The following is a 15,670-nucleotide window of genomic DNA, read 5'->3' as shown; positions in this document are numbered from 1 at the left end:
GAGAGACGGAGAGAGAGAGGGGGAAGAGAGAGAGGGAGAGAGAGAGAGACAGAGAGAGAGGGAGAGAGAGAGAGAGGGGGGAAGAGAGAGAGAGAGAGGGGGAGGGAGAGAGAGAGAGAGGGGGGAAGAGAGAGAGAAGGAGAGAGAGAGAGAGAGAGGGGGAGGGAGAGAGAGAGGGGGGGAGAGAGAGAGAGAGAGAGGGGGGGAGAGAGAGAGAGAGAGGGAGGGAGGGAGGGAGGGAGGGGGAAGAGAGAGAGGGAGAGAGAGAGGGGGGGGGAAGAGAGAGAGACGGAGAGAGAGGGGGAAGAGAGAGGGAGAGAGAGGGAGGGAGAAAGAGAGGGAGAGAGAAAGAGAGAGAGGGAGAGGGATGGAGCAAGGTAAAGAGAGAGAGGGATGGAGAGATGGATAGAGAGGGAGGGATGGAGAGAGAGAGAAAGGAGGAACAAAAAGCCTCCCAGCTTTTCACCATAATTCACTACTCTTAATGTTCTGCCAACTCATTACCCACAATGCACTCCTTACAGTATACTCCACAGCACACAACCCACAATGCACTATGTACAGTGTAAAAACCTCTCACACAGTGCACAATTTACACAATATATAGTAGCACAATTTTCACTGTAACAAAGCATGTACTGTATACTTCACTCAATGGCCTACTTACAGTATAACCCAGCTTATAACTCACAACACACAGTTTCCAGTGTATTGTTTGTTATGTATAGCTCACTACCCACAACATACACAGTGCGGAAGTCAATATTCATAATACACAGCTAGAAATAAACTGAGCAACTCGCTACCAGCGATGCACATCTTGCACTGTAGCTATAATAATTATGTAAATATACAACCCACTTGTCATCATTCTCAATACTGAAATGCCAGGCTTTCGGTGTAAGCCTCTTCTGAAGTGTGTGTACATTCTCACAGAAGACTGTTGTTAGCAACAGCCTGCACGGAAATATTACTGTCGAGCTTTGATGTTTGCCGAAAAAGCTGTCAGTGATCACAAGCAGCCCTGTGGCGGTGTGGTTTCTGTGGCAACGTCACGCCATCCTACTACATAGGTACAATCTGCTGACCAGTACTCTGTCACACAATGTCATGCTGCACGCATACGCATACACACAAACACACATGTACACTCACACACACTCACACAAACACACACGTACACTCACACAAACACACGTACACTCACACATACACTCACACAAACACACACGTACACTCACACATACACTCACACAAACACACGTACACTCACACACACTCACACAAACACACACGTACACTCACACAAACACACACGTACACTCACACAAACACACCCGTACACTCACACATACACTCACACAAACACACACGTACACTCACACATACACATACACACAAACACACGTACACTCACACATACACTCACACAAACACACACGTACACTCACACATACACTCACACAAACACACACATACACTCACACATACACTCACACAAACACACACGTACACTCACACAAACACAAACACACACGTACACTCACACATACACATACACACAAACACACATGTACACTCACACATACACAAAAACACACACACATACACTCACACACACCCATAACGATGCTCAAACACACACATGGTGGAATGGAGTGGTCACTTGTGCTCACTTCTTGCTGAACTCCATGTTTTCAGCATTTCCCATTCAACTGTTTCGAATCTTTGCTCAAGAATCGAAATTGTATCATATCCTTACCAAATCAGGAAGTATCGGGAAGCTTTAGCGCTCCTGAATGACTGGGTCAAATATGTCAGTGTTTTCAATTCAAATACTTTTCTGTGACCATTTGGTCTTGCCTGGTGCAACTGAGCCAACCAAGAGGAGGGGTTTGCTCTTTTGTGTGTATTTCATAGGTTCCGATACACAAGACATGAGAGTATAGAAATGCAATTAAATAGAAATGCAATTAAATTCAAAATGATAATGTTGTTTGACCCAGGTCTGACTGGGTTACTACGGCAGCGTGAGGGGGGCATTAGTGGGGCATGGCGGAGTGGGAGGGGAGTATTAACGGGGCAAACGGGCAGCCGTTTGACGCACGTTTGACAGCTGTGGGGGGAACAGAGAGAGCTCTGTGCCTCCCGACCTCCGTGACGCTGGCCATGTGCTCAATAATAAGAGCATTGTCACCCAGCCAGACACGAAAACGACTCCCCCGAAAAAACGTGATGCGGTCGGCTAGCGTCGCTAACGAGGGACACAAGCTGCGGCGCTGACCTCATTCCATCGCCCGGCAACGGGGCCCGAGAGGTGAGCGCGCTGTCCTTCACCGGTCACGTGATCCCAGGCCCCGCCCCTCTCTGCCAGCTAACTTTCTGGGTGGGAATATGGCAGAAAGAGTACATTCAGTCCTGAGCCTTTACAAAGCAGCAGCGTCATATTTTTAGCATCTGTCACGGGGAGGAATGCGGAGAGACTGGATTCTGCCATGTCACAAAGGGTCACGGCAAATTTACCTTACCGAGCACGGGCGTGTGTGTGTGTCAGTGTGTGTGTGTGTGTGTGTGTGTGTGTCAGTATGGGTGTGTGTGTGTGTGTGAGAGTGTGTGAATGCATACCTGCAGGTGTGTTTGTACGCATGTGTGCGTGCATGTATTATGGCTGTGTGTGTGTGTGTATCAGTGTCTATATGTGTGCATGTACTGTATGCGTGTATACTGTACACGTGTGTGAGCGTTTTTATGTGTTTGTATGAATCTGTATTTGTGTATGCGTGTCTGTAGCCATGTGTATGGGTGCGTGTATGAATGTGTGCTTATGTGTGAGCATGAGTGTGTGTGTGTGTCTGGTAAAGATGTGTGTTTATGTGTCTGTGTGCGTGCCTGTGCATGAGTGTGTGTTTGTGTGCCTGTACGTGTGTGTGTATGTGTGTGTGCCTGTGCGTGAGTGTGTGTGTGTTTGTGTGCCTGTACGTGTGTGTGTGAGTATGTGTGTGTGTGTGCCTGTGCATGAGTGTGTGTTTGTGTGCCTGTACGTGTGTGTGAGTGTGTGTGTGTGTGCCTGTGCGTGAGTGTGTGTTTGTGTGCCTGTATGTGTGTGTGTGTGTGCCTGTACGTGTGTGTGTGTGTGCCTGTACGTGAGTGTGTGTGTGTGTGTGCCTGTATGTGTGCCTGTACGTGTGTGTGTGCCTGTACGTGAGTGTGTGTGTGTGTGTGCCTGTGCGTGAGTGTGTGTTTGTGTGCCTGTATGTGCGTGAGTGTGTGCCTGTATGTGTGCCTGTACGTGTGTGTGTGTGTGCCTGTACGTGAGTGTGTGTGTGTGTGTGTGTGTGTGTGCCTGTATGTGTGCCTGTACGTGTGTGTGTGTGTGTGTGTGCCTGTACGTGTGTGTGTGTGTGCCTGTGCATGAGTGTGTGTTTGTGTGCCTGTACGTGTGTGTGTATGTGTGTGTGCCTGTGCGTGAGTGTGTGTGTGTTTGTGTGCCTGTACGTGTGTGTGTGAGTATGTGTGTGTGTGTGCCTGTGCATGAGTGTGTGTTTGTGTGCCTGTACGTGTGTGTGAGTGTGTGTGTGTGTGCCTGTGCGTGAGTGTGTGTTTGTGTGCCTGTATGTGTGTGTGTGTGTGCCTGTACGTGTGTGTGTGTGTGCCTGTACGTGAGTGTGTGTGTGTGTGTGCCTGTATGTGTGCCTGTACGTGTGTGTGTGCCTGTACGTGAGTGTGTGTGTGTGTGTGCCTGTGCGTGAGTGTGTGTTTGTGTGCCTGTATGTGCGTGAGTGTGTGCCTGTATGTGTGCCTGTACGTGTGTGTGTGTGTGCCTGTACGTGAGTGTGTGTGTGTGTGTGTGTGTGTGTGCCTGTATGTGTGCCTGTACGTGTGTGTGTGTGTGTGTGCCTGTACGTGTGTGTGTGTGTGCCTGTACGTGAGTGTGTGTGTGTGTGTGTGTGCGTGAGTGTGTGTGTGCGTGAGTGTGTGTGTGCGTGAGTGTGTGTGTGTGTGAGTGTGTGTGTGCGTGAGTGCATAAACGGCCTGTTTTCTTTATGACTGAGTTTTGAGCCGGCAGGGCAGAGGGCTAGTCTGTGTTCTCTCTTTTCTCCTGTTCCTCCCCTCTCTTTCACTCTCCTCCCAGTCTGTTTCACTCCCTCTTTCTCTCTCACGCACACTCTCACACACACGCACACACATACATACACACACAAACACACACACACACACAAACACACACAGACACACTCACACACATAGCGGAGGGGAAGCAGGAAGCATGATAATATTCCTTCCCCTGCTTTTGATTGGCTCTGAACCTGGCTGAGCTTAATTAACTCCATCCCTCAGGGTATGGGGGCCAATCAGGTGATTACATCTGATGAGGATTCTTAAGCAGTGCTCACCTCATATGAAATAAGCTCAAATAAAAAAACTTATCAAACATTCTCCCAGTGTTGTTTTTTTTCAATGTCACATCCTCAACAAGCTAAAAGGTCTGTTTTGCTGTTTTGATGATCATTAAATCACTTGTTGCTTGTTTGTGGATTGCCTCTGATATTCACACAAACACACACAGGAAGCCTCTCCAAAGCCAGACTGGAGATGTGAATTCTGTATTGCTCTCCAAAGACAGGCTGGAGATGGGAATTCTGTATTGCTTTCCAAAGACAGGCTGGAGATGGGAATTCTGTATTGCTCTCCAAAGACAGGCTGGAGATGGGAATTCTGTATCGCCCTCCAAAGACAGGCTGGAGATGGGAATTCTGTATTGCTCTCCAAAGACAGGCTGGAGATGGGAATTCTGTATCGCCCTCCAAAGACAGACTGGAATGGGAATTCTGTATCGCCCTCCAAAGACAGGCTGGAGATGGGAATTCTGTATCGCCCTCCAAAGACAGACTGGAGATGGGAATTCTGCATCGCCCTCCAAAGACAGGCTGGAGATGGGAATTCTGTATCGCCCTCCAAAGACAGGCTGGAGATGGGAATTCTGTATCACTCTACAAAGCCAGACCTGAAGTATCAGCTCTATGTGCTGGACTGAGAGGGATCCACATCTCTCAGCGTGCTTCTGTCTTACAGCGCTAGTGCGTGACGGCTGTTTGCCTGTTGTTGTTTATGAAGCCTCCGTACGGCATAGCACCCTTATTTCCATACTGAGTAACGTTTCCCCGGGATGGGATGACGTGAGTTATTAACAACAACAATAGCACCGCTGTCAACAACATCCTGGACACGTCCTGTGAGCTCATGGGGACAGTCTCTTAACCCTTGTGTAGTCTTGACGTTCGGTATACTCCCCTGAATTGAATTTCTATTTTTAAAATATATTTTGCATGAAGGAAGAACCTGTCACTCATCACAATTTGAAAAAAGATAATTTAGGGGGTTTTCTCTGCTGTTAAACATAGTGGTGGGTCATTTTTGACCCTCAAGACAACACAAGGTTTAAATCTCCACTGAGAGGTCTGTGTCTCTCGTAAGGAATACAGTGCCCTCCATAATGTTTGGGACGAAGACCATCATTGATCCTCTGTACTCCACAATTTGGGATTTCTCATTGAAAAATTCACATGTGGTTAAGGTGCACATAGTCAGATCTTAATAAAGGGCATTCTTATAAATTTTGGTGTCACCGTGTAGAAATTACTGCAAGGTTTATACATAGCCCCTAATTCATAAGCTGTGAATTATGCTGATACAATATGGAACACATTTCTTGGCTAAACAGCTTTGAGTCATCAGGAAGATCTGTCAGAACAAACCATTCTTTTTATATCTGCTGCAGCACAGTGGCTTATTTGATACCTCGGACTCTTGATGACTTAAAGCCATCTAGCCAACAAATGTGCTCCATACTGTATCAACGTAATTTACAGCTGAATCTAATCCCAACACCCAATTCCCAGAGAGATCCATTCAAATGCAAGGAGTTTTAGTCTCACTTGTAGGACAACCTGAAAATAAGATATCCAAACTGTGGTGATGTTGATAGATCACAGATATGAGGAAGTCATGGCATGCAAAGATATGCAAGAAAATAATAAACATGATTTTTTTCATTTACATAGCATTGCTGTGTCCCAAACGTTATGGTGCCCTAAAATGGAAATATATATGAACACTGCTGTAATTTCTATATGGTGAAACCAAAATGTATAAAAGTGCTTTTATTAAAATCTGACAATGTGCAATTTAACCACATGTGATTTTTTACAAATCTGAAATTGTGGAGTACAGAGGCAAATAAATAAATGATGGGTCTTTGTCCCAAACGTTATGGAGGGCAATTTATTTAACTGTGTTTGTGGAGTGAGTGTGTGTTTGTGATGTGTGTGTGTGTGTGTGTGTGTGCAAGGCCACAGCAATGTTTCTTGTTACAGAATGTTGTTTCTATAGATAGGCGGTATTGACTGAAAAATCTGCTAGTTTATTGACCTGCAATGTGAACGTTAGCCTTTACAACATTTTCAGTGAACCGTCTTTGAGATATTCACTGTTTCCAGAGACACCTCTTTCGTGCTGAGGAGCTGGAAACAGGCTTTTACACACACCTACACTTTCATTTTGGTTCCCAGTGGTTTTTCTGACCTTTTTTCCCAGAGCCAAATTTGCTCCTCTTTTCTCTAATTAGCCATTTTCTAAATCACTCCCTCTCTGCCTCATCTGGTATGTGGTGAGCACTCTGGCACAAAATGGCTGCCAGATAGCTGCACTGTCAGTGGCTGCGGTGACTCATCTCCCAATCCTGCCATTATAAGCATTTACAATCACTTAAAAGGTGCGAAATTAACACCCATTATAGTCCATTATTACAGCGTAGAGCCGGGCCCTGGCATAAGCTCTTTATGCCCTTGTTCTGGGCCGCAACCATCCCCGGGCTCCACAATTCAAGTTTTGGAGCACTTTGCGGCAGACCTGGGTCAAATATGTAATTGTGTTGGATTCAAATACTTTTCTGTGCTTGATTGATCTTGCCTGGAGCAAATGAGCCGACCAAGAGGACCAGAAGGCAGGGGTTTGCGCTTTTTGAGAGTGAGCTCAGTAAAGTGTGGCAATGTATTTGAATCCAAAACAATTACATATTTGACCCAGGTCTGCTTTGGGGCCACAATAACATAAGGCCACCTAAACCCTGGAGCTGGCTCTGATACGGTGAATAATGCAGGCGAGCTGTGTGACATATTTTCCTCAGCCTGTGCTAGAAACTGGGGGAATGAACACAGACGGGAGGGAGTTGAGCGGGAAAATCCCTGCGCACTGCAAACAACCAGACAGGAGCAGTAGAGTCTATTTCTGTCATATCTGTGATGCCATGTGCAACGGCTCTGGTAGCAAGTAACATGATGGAAAAGCAATGGCGTTCTGCAAGGGCCCATTTCGGCTCCAGACTTTTTTTTGCCAATTTGGTTTCCAGCTGTAGTTGAACAGGACGAGTGGAAGGCAGAACTACTGAGAGCTACTAATAGAGACATATTAGCAAACTTGCTAGCTTAGTAACGTAGCTACAGATACATTTGAAAGATGATGCATATGAAAAAAACTGTGTGCAAAGGGGTATGTACACATCATCTGTGATTGGCTGAGCTGCCAACTGATGGAGGATGGAATGGTACAAGACAGTGATGGGACGGTATGGTGCGGTTTGCGACAGTGTGTTATAGGACGGTACGGTGAAGTTTGGGACAGTGTAGTACAGGACAGAGTGTTATAGGACGGTACAGTGCGGTTGGGAAAGTGTAGTACAGGACAGTACATAATATGACAGTACGGTGTGGGACGGTACGGTGACGGTACGGGACGGTGCGGGACGGTACGGTGTGGGACGGTGCGGTGTGGGACGGTATGGTGCGGTGTGGGGCGGTACGGTGTGGGACGGTGCGGTGTGGGGCGGTGCGGTGTGAGACGGTACGGTGTGGGACGGTACGGTGTGGGACGGTGCGGTGCGGGACGGTACCTTTGGTCAGTTTGGGCTTGGCGCGTCCCTCTCGGTCCAGCTTGTCCTCAGACTCCTTCCACCTCCTCACCTGCTCCTGCCTCATCTTCAGGAACAGGATCTTCTTCTGCTCCTCATTGAGGGCCTCCAGGACGTCCGGGTCGATGTACATGTCCTTCAGGATCTGCTGCAGCATCTTTGGGCCGCTGACACCGGGGTGTCCCCCTCTTCCCTCTCAAAAAGAATTCCCTCGTTTCGGAAAAAGAGTCCCGGAAATCTCCACCTCGGACCGCGTCTCCCTCTATAAATCCACCGGTGTATGGCTCATGTTCTGCACCCCCCTCCAAAACCCCCGTCACCAGACAGACATCAGCTGGAGATCTGAAACAGAAAGGCCTATTTCACCATCTGGTAACAGCTGTTTTTTTCTACCACTTTTCTTTTTCTTTTTTCTCCGCTCTATACTTTTCTTGCCCTATCTTTTAAAAATTTTTTTGCTCATTGTCTATTATTAGTGGTTAGCCTGTTGCTCTTGTGTTTGTGGACCGACTTAAGAAGTAAAACAATAAAACTTTTAGCAAAAGTTGTATTGCTTTGTCACAGCAGTAAATATTCAGTGGGATTTAATAAAATAACTCTGAAATCCAAATTCTAAATGCTTTATCGACGTGACGCACTTTTCATAAATTTTGCCAAAGCGTAGACACAGACATGCGTACATACAAACAACGGTGTGGAAACAACAACAGTGACGTGGCTATATCAATAAACAACTCTCACTTCCTTTTCATTTTCATGTCTTATTTTAGCAGGATCCCGGTGCTGAAAGGAGAGGGTGTTTGGCTGTTTTTTGGGGCATGTATTTGGGCCCCAGTCAGGACCACCGGTCCCTTGTTCTCCGTCTGACAGCTCTGATCTGTCACTCGCGTTTATGTGTGTCTCTGACCCTAACAGAGCTTCACCTCTCTCCTCTGCAGACACATTAAACCAGGCTGAACCCCAACGGCCTGGCCTACAGGTCACTCGAGGAACTCTGTCACTCACTGTCTCTGTTCTTTAGCATTGGTTAGCATAACTTTAGCATTGTTCCTCTCTCTTCTCTCTGTCTCTCACTCACTCTCTCTCTCTGTCTCTGTTCTTTAGCATTGTTTAGCATAAGTTTAGCATTGTTCCTCTCTCTTCTCTCTGTCTCTCACTCACTCGCTGTCTCTGTTCTTTAGCATTGTTTAGCATACGTTTAGCATTGTTCCTCTCTCTCCCTGTTGCTCTGTCTCTCACTCTATCTGTCCATCTTTCTTAACCTCTTTTAGGAATGTGTTCCAACAGATTTCATCCAATGACATTTTTCTGTGGTCTGAATAGTATCGATAAATACATTTTTAAACCCCTCTTTCTCTGTCTCTGTCTCTGTCTCTGTCTCTCTCTCTCTCTCTCTCTCTCTCTCTCTGTCTCTCTCTCTCTGTCTCTCTAAGTCTCCCTCCCCTGTGACTGCCTATTAAATTAATAGTTGTGACAACATCTACAACAGCGACAGGAGGAAAGGCCGGTACCGGCAGTCAGAGACACAATGCTGTCACAGCACTGGAATGCAAACCTGTTAGTGGTTATGTCCAGAGTTTAATGCTGAGAGAGGGAGGGAGAGTAGGAGGAGAGAGAGAGAGACAGACAGACAGAGAGAGAGATGGAAAGAAAGAGGGGGAAGTTAGGATGTTCTCTCAAACAAAGAGAACTTGCAGGACATACCAGTATTTCAACTTCGAAACTGAGAAACACTGAAATAGTTTGGAAAGTGTGCTTCCATGTGGGAGAGAGAGAGAGAGAGAGAGAAAGAGGCAAAGACAGAGAGAAAGAAAGAGACAGAGCGAGAGAGCCGTGTGTGTGGTTAATGCTGTTCCCTGAGAGATAAAGAGTGGATGATTGAGAATTCACTTTCAAGAATTTGTGCGGCGGGCTGAGTGGAAGAAAGAGGGCGACGGAAAGAGGGAAAGAGAGAGAGAGAGAGACGGAGTTGGAGGGTGGCGGGCTCCCTGCCGTACTCACAATGGGTCGTAGATGTGTCCCGCCGTGCAGGAGGAGGCAGCTCCAACAGCCTGAGAGTGCTGCGGGAGAGAGTACTCATGGCTTTGTATGGGGCTGCACTGATGACATCACAGCATTCCACACTCTCTCTCCCTCTCTCCCTCTGTCTCTCTCTGTCTCGCTCGCTCGCCTGCACACACATACACACACTCAGTCCATCTCTCTCTCTCTCTCTCTCTCTCTCTCTCTCTTGCAAACAATACAAAAAGCCACCAGGAAACAAGTCTCAAGCTGGAATTGCAGCTGATCGGCATGTAAACGAGCCAAACTGCCGGCATCCTGTTGAACTCGGAGAGAGAGAAAGCGAGAGAGTGTGGGGGAGGGGGAGGGGGGTTGATTGAGGAGGGGTGTCGGGTGGGGGTTGGGGGTGACGGTTTGGGGTTGGGGGAGAGGGGCAGAAGTGGCTTAAACAGCCTGTGTGAGGAGAGAGATGGTTAAAGGGAAAACACAAGCAAGGCACATGACGGCAGTGGAGGACCTGACCTGCTCAACCGGTTCTTCCAGCTCGTCCACCAAATTAAACTGCGCCCATTTCCCCAAAACGCTGTTATTCACCGCCCCACCGCACTCTTCCTGTTCTCCCCAGTGTCCCCCACCTGTGGGAAAGTTTTCTGCACGCTGCGTCTCCTGAACGTGGTGGCGAGGAACCACTGCTGCATTCTGGGAAAGGTCTGAGAAGGGCCCGGGGTTGATGGCACTGCCCAAGGCATCTCCCAGCACTTAGACACTGTATTTAAATCAGGGTTACAGGAACTGTGACGTCCAGCGTCTTTATTGACTTTGTGACATCAGGGAACCGTGGAAATAAGGTCACAAACGTGTCAGTCCTTCATCACCAGCAAGAACTTGGTGTGTGTGCGTGAGAGAGTGTGTGTGTGTTTTTGCTTGTATGTGTGTGTACGTATCAGTGTGTGTTTGTGTATATGTGTGTGTGCTTGTGTTCATGCTTGTGTGTTTGAGTGTATGCAGTGTGTGTTTGAGTCTATGCGTGTCAGTGTGTGTGTGTTTGTGTCTCTGTCCATCTTTTCACTCTTTCTCTCTCTTTCTCTCTCTTTCTCTCTCTCTGCCTTTCCCCCCTTCTCCAGTTTTGAGTCGAAACGCTCGCCGAGTTTCAGTAAAAACATAAACAAACAGACCGCTGGCAAACACAGACGGGCTGTTACCTTGACCAGGCATGACCGTGCACTACAAAGACACATGTGTGCACAGCTAACAGGAATTGTTTATAGTTAATATTCTTTAAGAACTCACACCAGCCACACCAAGCAGTCTTCAAAGGCCCCATCAAATGGCATCTGATGTGTAAATGACCGATACATATTCAGACCTGCAAACAGTGAGCATTATAGACACATACTTCCTCTAATAATGTGCATTCTCCCCACAAACTGATGTCTTTGGCTGGCCGACCTTGATATTAGACCTTCTCGAGATTTGAGCCACAAGAGTGATGGTAAAAAAAAAAAATCCCTTTGTTCCTTGGCCATATATGTCGTTTTCTGCAGTTATAATCTACAGCCACCAGAGGGGACTAGAGTGGCATTAATCTGTTGGTTTGTTCATATCTCTCAAAATCGATCTTTTGTAGGTGTATATACATATATTAAATACATCATAGAGCAAATTACTGTTATTTCTAAATTAAACAATTAATGATTGCTAGGTTGCCATTGCAGTCACTGAGCAGTCGCAAGCAGCATTCTCCCCGCAAGGATATAGCGACCTCTGGTGGCAAACATTTGATGGTTGCGTGTTGAGCGTGCTGGGAGATAACGCCATTAGATCAAGTCAGGCTGACCTAGCAGCAATTCGTTTTTGCGTTTTCTAAGTAACATTTTAGGACCTCATTATTGATGCGTTTTTCTTTAATACATCGACTTAGATAGGGTGCTATTCATTTTTAGTGTAATTTCTTACGGTCGCCTTCTATCGGCAACTCTAGAATATTCTGACTGCAGAGTATGAACCCCGAATGAAGCCATTTAAAATATCCTTAATCGCACACGAAAACTGTCCGTAATTGAGCACATACACTAAAATCTATTATATTTTAGTGAATATTCCGTTTCAGATACAAGAGACAAGTGCCTTTCTGTGTGTAATTCCTATTTTTGCCACCAGAGAACACAAGAGTACCATCAAAATATTTGCAGTTGCAATATATCTGTTCTTAACCATTTCTCGCTCGAGAGTTAATAAATGATTAGCTCTGCACGTAGTATCAACGAATTATAATAGAACATGGCCGCCATCAAATATATTTAAATCAAACTGAACCAGGAGCAGTGAAGGAGAAGTGTTTTCTGTATTCCCTGAGTATTCTACTATTGAATTTGAATACATGTATATTTGAGAATACATTTGAATAAAGATTTTGTCAGTGTACTGCAACAGCGTACTGTACTTCGCAATGTTCTGGCAAATATATTACCCACTACTGTGGTGACACATCGCATACAAAGTAGTAAACAAAACTATTATATATATATATATATATATATATATATATATATATATATATATATATATATATATATATATATATATATACTGTCGCTTGCTTTTGTGAGTGAAGTGCGAATGAGATTCTGGAAATTTGTAAAGTGCTCCCCGGAAAGAAAAAGATTGGAAAACGCTGCTCTGGAATAATTATTATGGCGGTTGTATATCACGGTGCGGAAACTGTGCCAATCTGGGAAATCTGAGACCTACTGCTTAAGTGAGGATGTGCAGCTGGGCCATATCGTCTAATCAGCCACTTCTGTTCACAGTAGGAGTCCGAGACTGGATCCTGTGAGGATGAACAGCCTTTCTTTTCATTTTTCATTTTCCGTACAGCCTCCTCCTGTGTTTGGTCTATGCTAGATACTATCGAGCATTGAGGCAGTCTAAGCAGTAGGTTCGGTTTAGTGGTAGGAAAAGGCAAGCATTGTTGGGCTGAATGGCCTGTTGTTGTCGTTGTGTTATCGTATGTTATCTGCAGGAAATAAATATGCCAGGTGAGCTACCTCTCCCTGCATGTATATATTCTGTCCTGCGGCCTGTGAATAATATTTTTCAATATTGTGCATAGTTAAAATATGTGTCAGATTCGGTCTGTTGGAGAAGCAGATTGTATTAGCGCCCCCTACTGGTGGAGAGGGCACACGCAGCTGGGCTACGTTACCCAATCAGCCCCAGGTGCTTAAAGGTGTGCTTGTTTCCACAGTACGGGGCCGAGACTGAGAGATCACGCCTGAGTTCTGAGTTCTGAGTTCTGAGTTCTGAGTTCTGAGTTCTGAGTTCTGAGTTCTGAGTTCTGAGTTCTGAGTTCTGAGTTCTGAGTTCTGAGTTCTTTTTCTGAGTGAATTTGTTTTGACTGGCTGGGGTCATATCCCGGTTGGTAACAGGAGTGCGATAGTGCTTGTTTGTGGTGATATCCAGGTTGCTAACAGCAGTAGTAGAGAGCATGTTTGGTTTGATATCCAGGTTGCTGAGAGGAGTTGGAGTGTATGTTTGGGGTGATATCCAGGTTGGTAATAGGAGTAGCAGAGTGTATGTTTGAGGAGATATCCAGGTTGCTGACTGGGCTAGTCTTTAATGGCTCTGTGGGCCTCTTAGGCCTTGGCAGAACCAGCTCAGCTCCTCAGAACTGCTTCCCTGCCAAAGTGACAGCCCTTGCTCTCCGGAGGGGATCCAGCCGGATCCGCAAAAACGTTTATGGAGCTGCGTCTGCTACCCGCTGACAAGGTCACCATTCACTCGTCTCTCCCTCTCCCTTTCTCTCTCTTTCCCTCTCCCTTTTTCTCTCTTTCCCTCTCCCTTTCTCTCTCTCTGTCTCTCTCCCCTTCTCTCTTCAATTCAATGCTTTATTGGCGTGACTTATTGGAATATGTGTTGCCAAAGCTGTACAAAACGCATTACAATGTGCATTAACTACAACGAATTATAAACAAATAAACGCATAACAAATACAGTAATATTAATCTCTCTCTCTCTCTCTCTCTCTCTCTCTCTCTTGCTTTCTGTCTGTGTCTCTCTCTGTCTCTACATCGACTTGGTCTTGCCAGCATGTCCTCCATGTTTTTTATTTTTTATTTTTTAATCTTTGCCCTCTACCAGCTTCAGGGCTGTTTTCACCTCTTTGGGAGAATGGATAAAGCTGCAGCTACTATGTGTGGCACAGTGACTCAACACACTCCACTTTTCCTCTGCACACACACACACACACACACACACACACACATACACAATAATTTAGCAACTGACTACATTAACAACAGCAGTTATGATGAGTGTGAGTGTGGGGTTTAGAGCAATGGCACTCGTGTTTGAACCTGCAGCAAGGAACCAGCTGCCATCACACGCACACGCACACGCACACGCGCGCACACAGGCACACACACATACACACGTGTGGAAGTACGATATAAATGTATAAACAGCTTTCGTCTGTCCACGAAGACATTGAAGCGTTTTCAAAACTAACATCGCTCCTGCCAATGACATGCTGTAGATAGCATCTTCACCAGCTGTCCGACGTCCTGTTGCACCTCACGCAGGAAGTTGAGAAGCTGCACGGAGCTCGAGGCCTGTCTGATGTCAAAGCTCAGGGGCTACGGGTTCATTTCCCAGATGAAGCGCTACAGTACCTGGTGTTTAAATAAATATAAAGATTTAGAAGTGGTCTGTTAAACTGTGAGTAAGAATGGATCCCCTAGACCAGCTGGGTTCTGACCCTGACTCCTGAACCCGGTCAGGTTGTAGCGTCAGACACAACAGGATATTCTGTTAATTATCTGTCTACATCTGTTCTTTAGTAAGTGATCAGAACACATACGCACGCACACGCACACACATACTGTATGTACAGTGATACAGAATAGATATATATGGGGGTGGGGGGTGGCCTATGTATAAAACATGCTGTTATTTCTACATGGTGGAACCAAAATGTATAAAAATACACTTTAATAAAAGTTCAAGAATCGGTACTAAAATGGTGGAGGACAGAGCCAAATCTACAAGAAATATGTCTTTGTCTGACAAATGATGGAGCTCACTATATACAGGCAGAATGCATATGTTTATATGTGATTACATACATACATACATACATGCATACAAGCATACGCACCCATAATTCCTGCCATGTCAGCACTGCAGCAGTGCCCCACAGGGAGGACCATGGGAAAGCAGCCGTGGAGCGATTAGCCAGAGGAGAGGAGATTAAATGCTGCGTTTTATATTCAATGTGTTCAACAGGGAGAGTGGGCTGTCTGGGTGGAGAAGTGATGGAGTAAGACTGTTCAAAGAGATCACAGGCTCACACACGCACACACACACACACATGCAGACGCAGGCTCTCTCTCTCAAACACACACGCACACACACGCACACACATATGCAGACACAGGCTCTCTCAAACACACGCACACACACACACACACACACATATGCAGACGCAGGCTCTCTCTCTCAAACACACACACACACTCACACACAGGCACACACATGCACACACACACATATGCAGACACAGGCTCTCTCAAACACACGCACACACACACACACACACACATATGCAGACGCAGGCTCTCTCTCTCAAACACACACACACACACACTCACACACAGGCACACACATGCACACACACACATATGCAGACACAGGCTCTCTCAAAAC

General features: G+C 46.1%; 1 protein-coding gene across 1 annotated transcript in view; it reads right to left on the bottom strand.

The window, feature by feature from the left end:
* zgc:92242 (uncharacterized protein LOC436899 homolog) overlaps window positions 1–10,125 on the bottom strand; it is a 32,999-nt gene extending 22,874 nt beyond the window's left edge. The window contains exons 1-2 of the mRNA XM_061233524.1: window positions 9,968–10,125; window positions 7,949–8,308 (exon numbers count right to left, since the gene is read on the bottom strand). Coding sequence (XP_061089508.1) covers window positions 7,949–8,123 — 175 coding nt within the window. The 5' untranslated portion in view covers window positions 8,124–8,308; window positions 9,968–10,125. The remainder of the gene's footprint in view (window positions 1–7,948; window positions 8,309–9,967) is intronic.
* Between the last annotated feature and the right edge of the window lie 5,545 nt (window positions 10,126–15,670).

This window comes from Conger conger, chromosome 3, assembly GCF_963514075.1.
Source record: "Conger conger chromosome 3, fConCon1.1, whole genome shotgun sequence".
Taxonomy (NCBI): Eukaryota; Metazoa; Chordata; class Actinopteri; order Anguilliformes; family Congridae; genus Conger; species Conger conger.
Note: the sequence above shows the minus strand (reverse complement) of the source record. Positions and strands in the feature narration are given on the sequence as shown.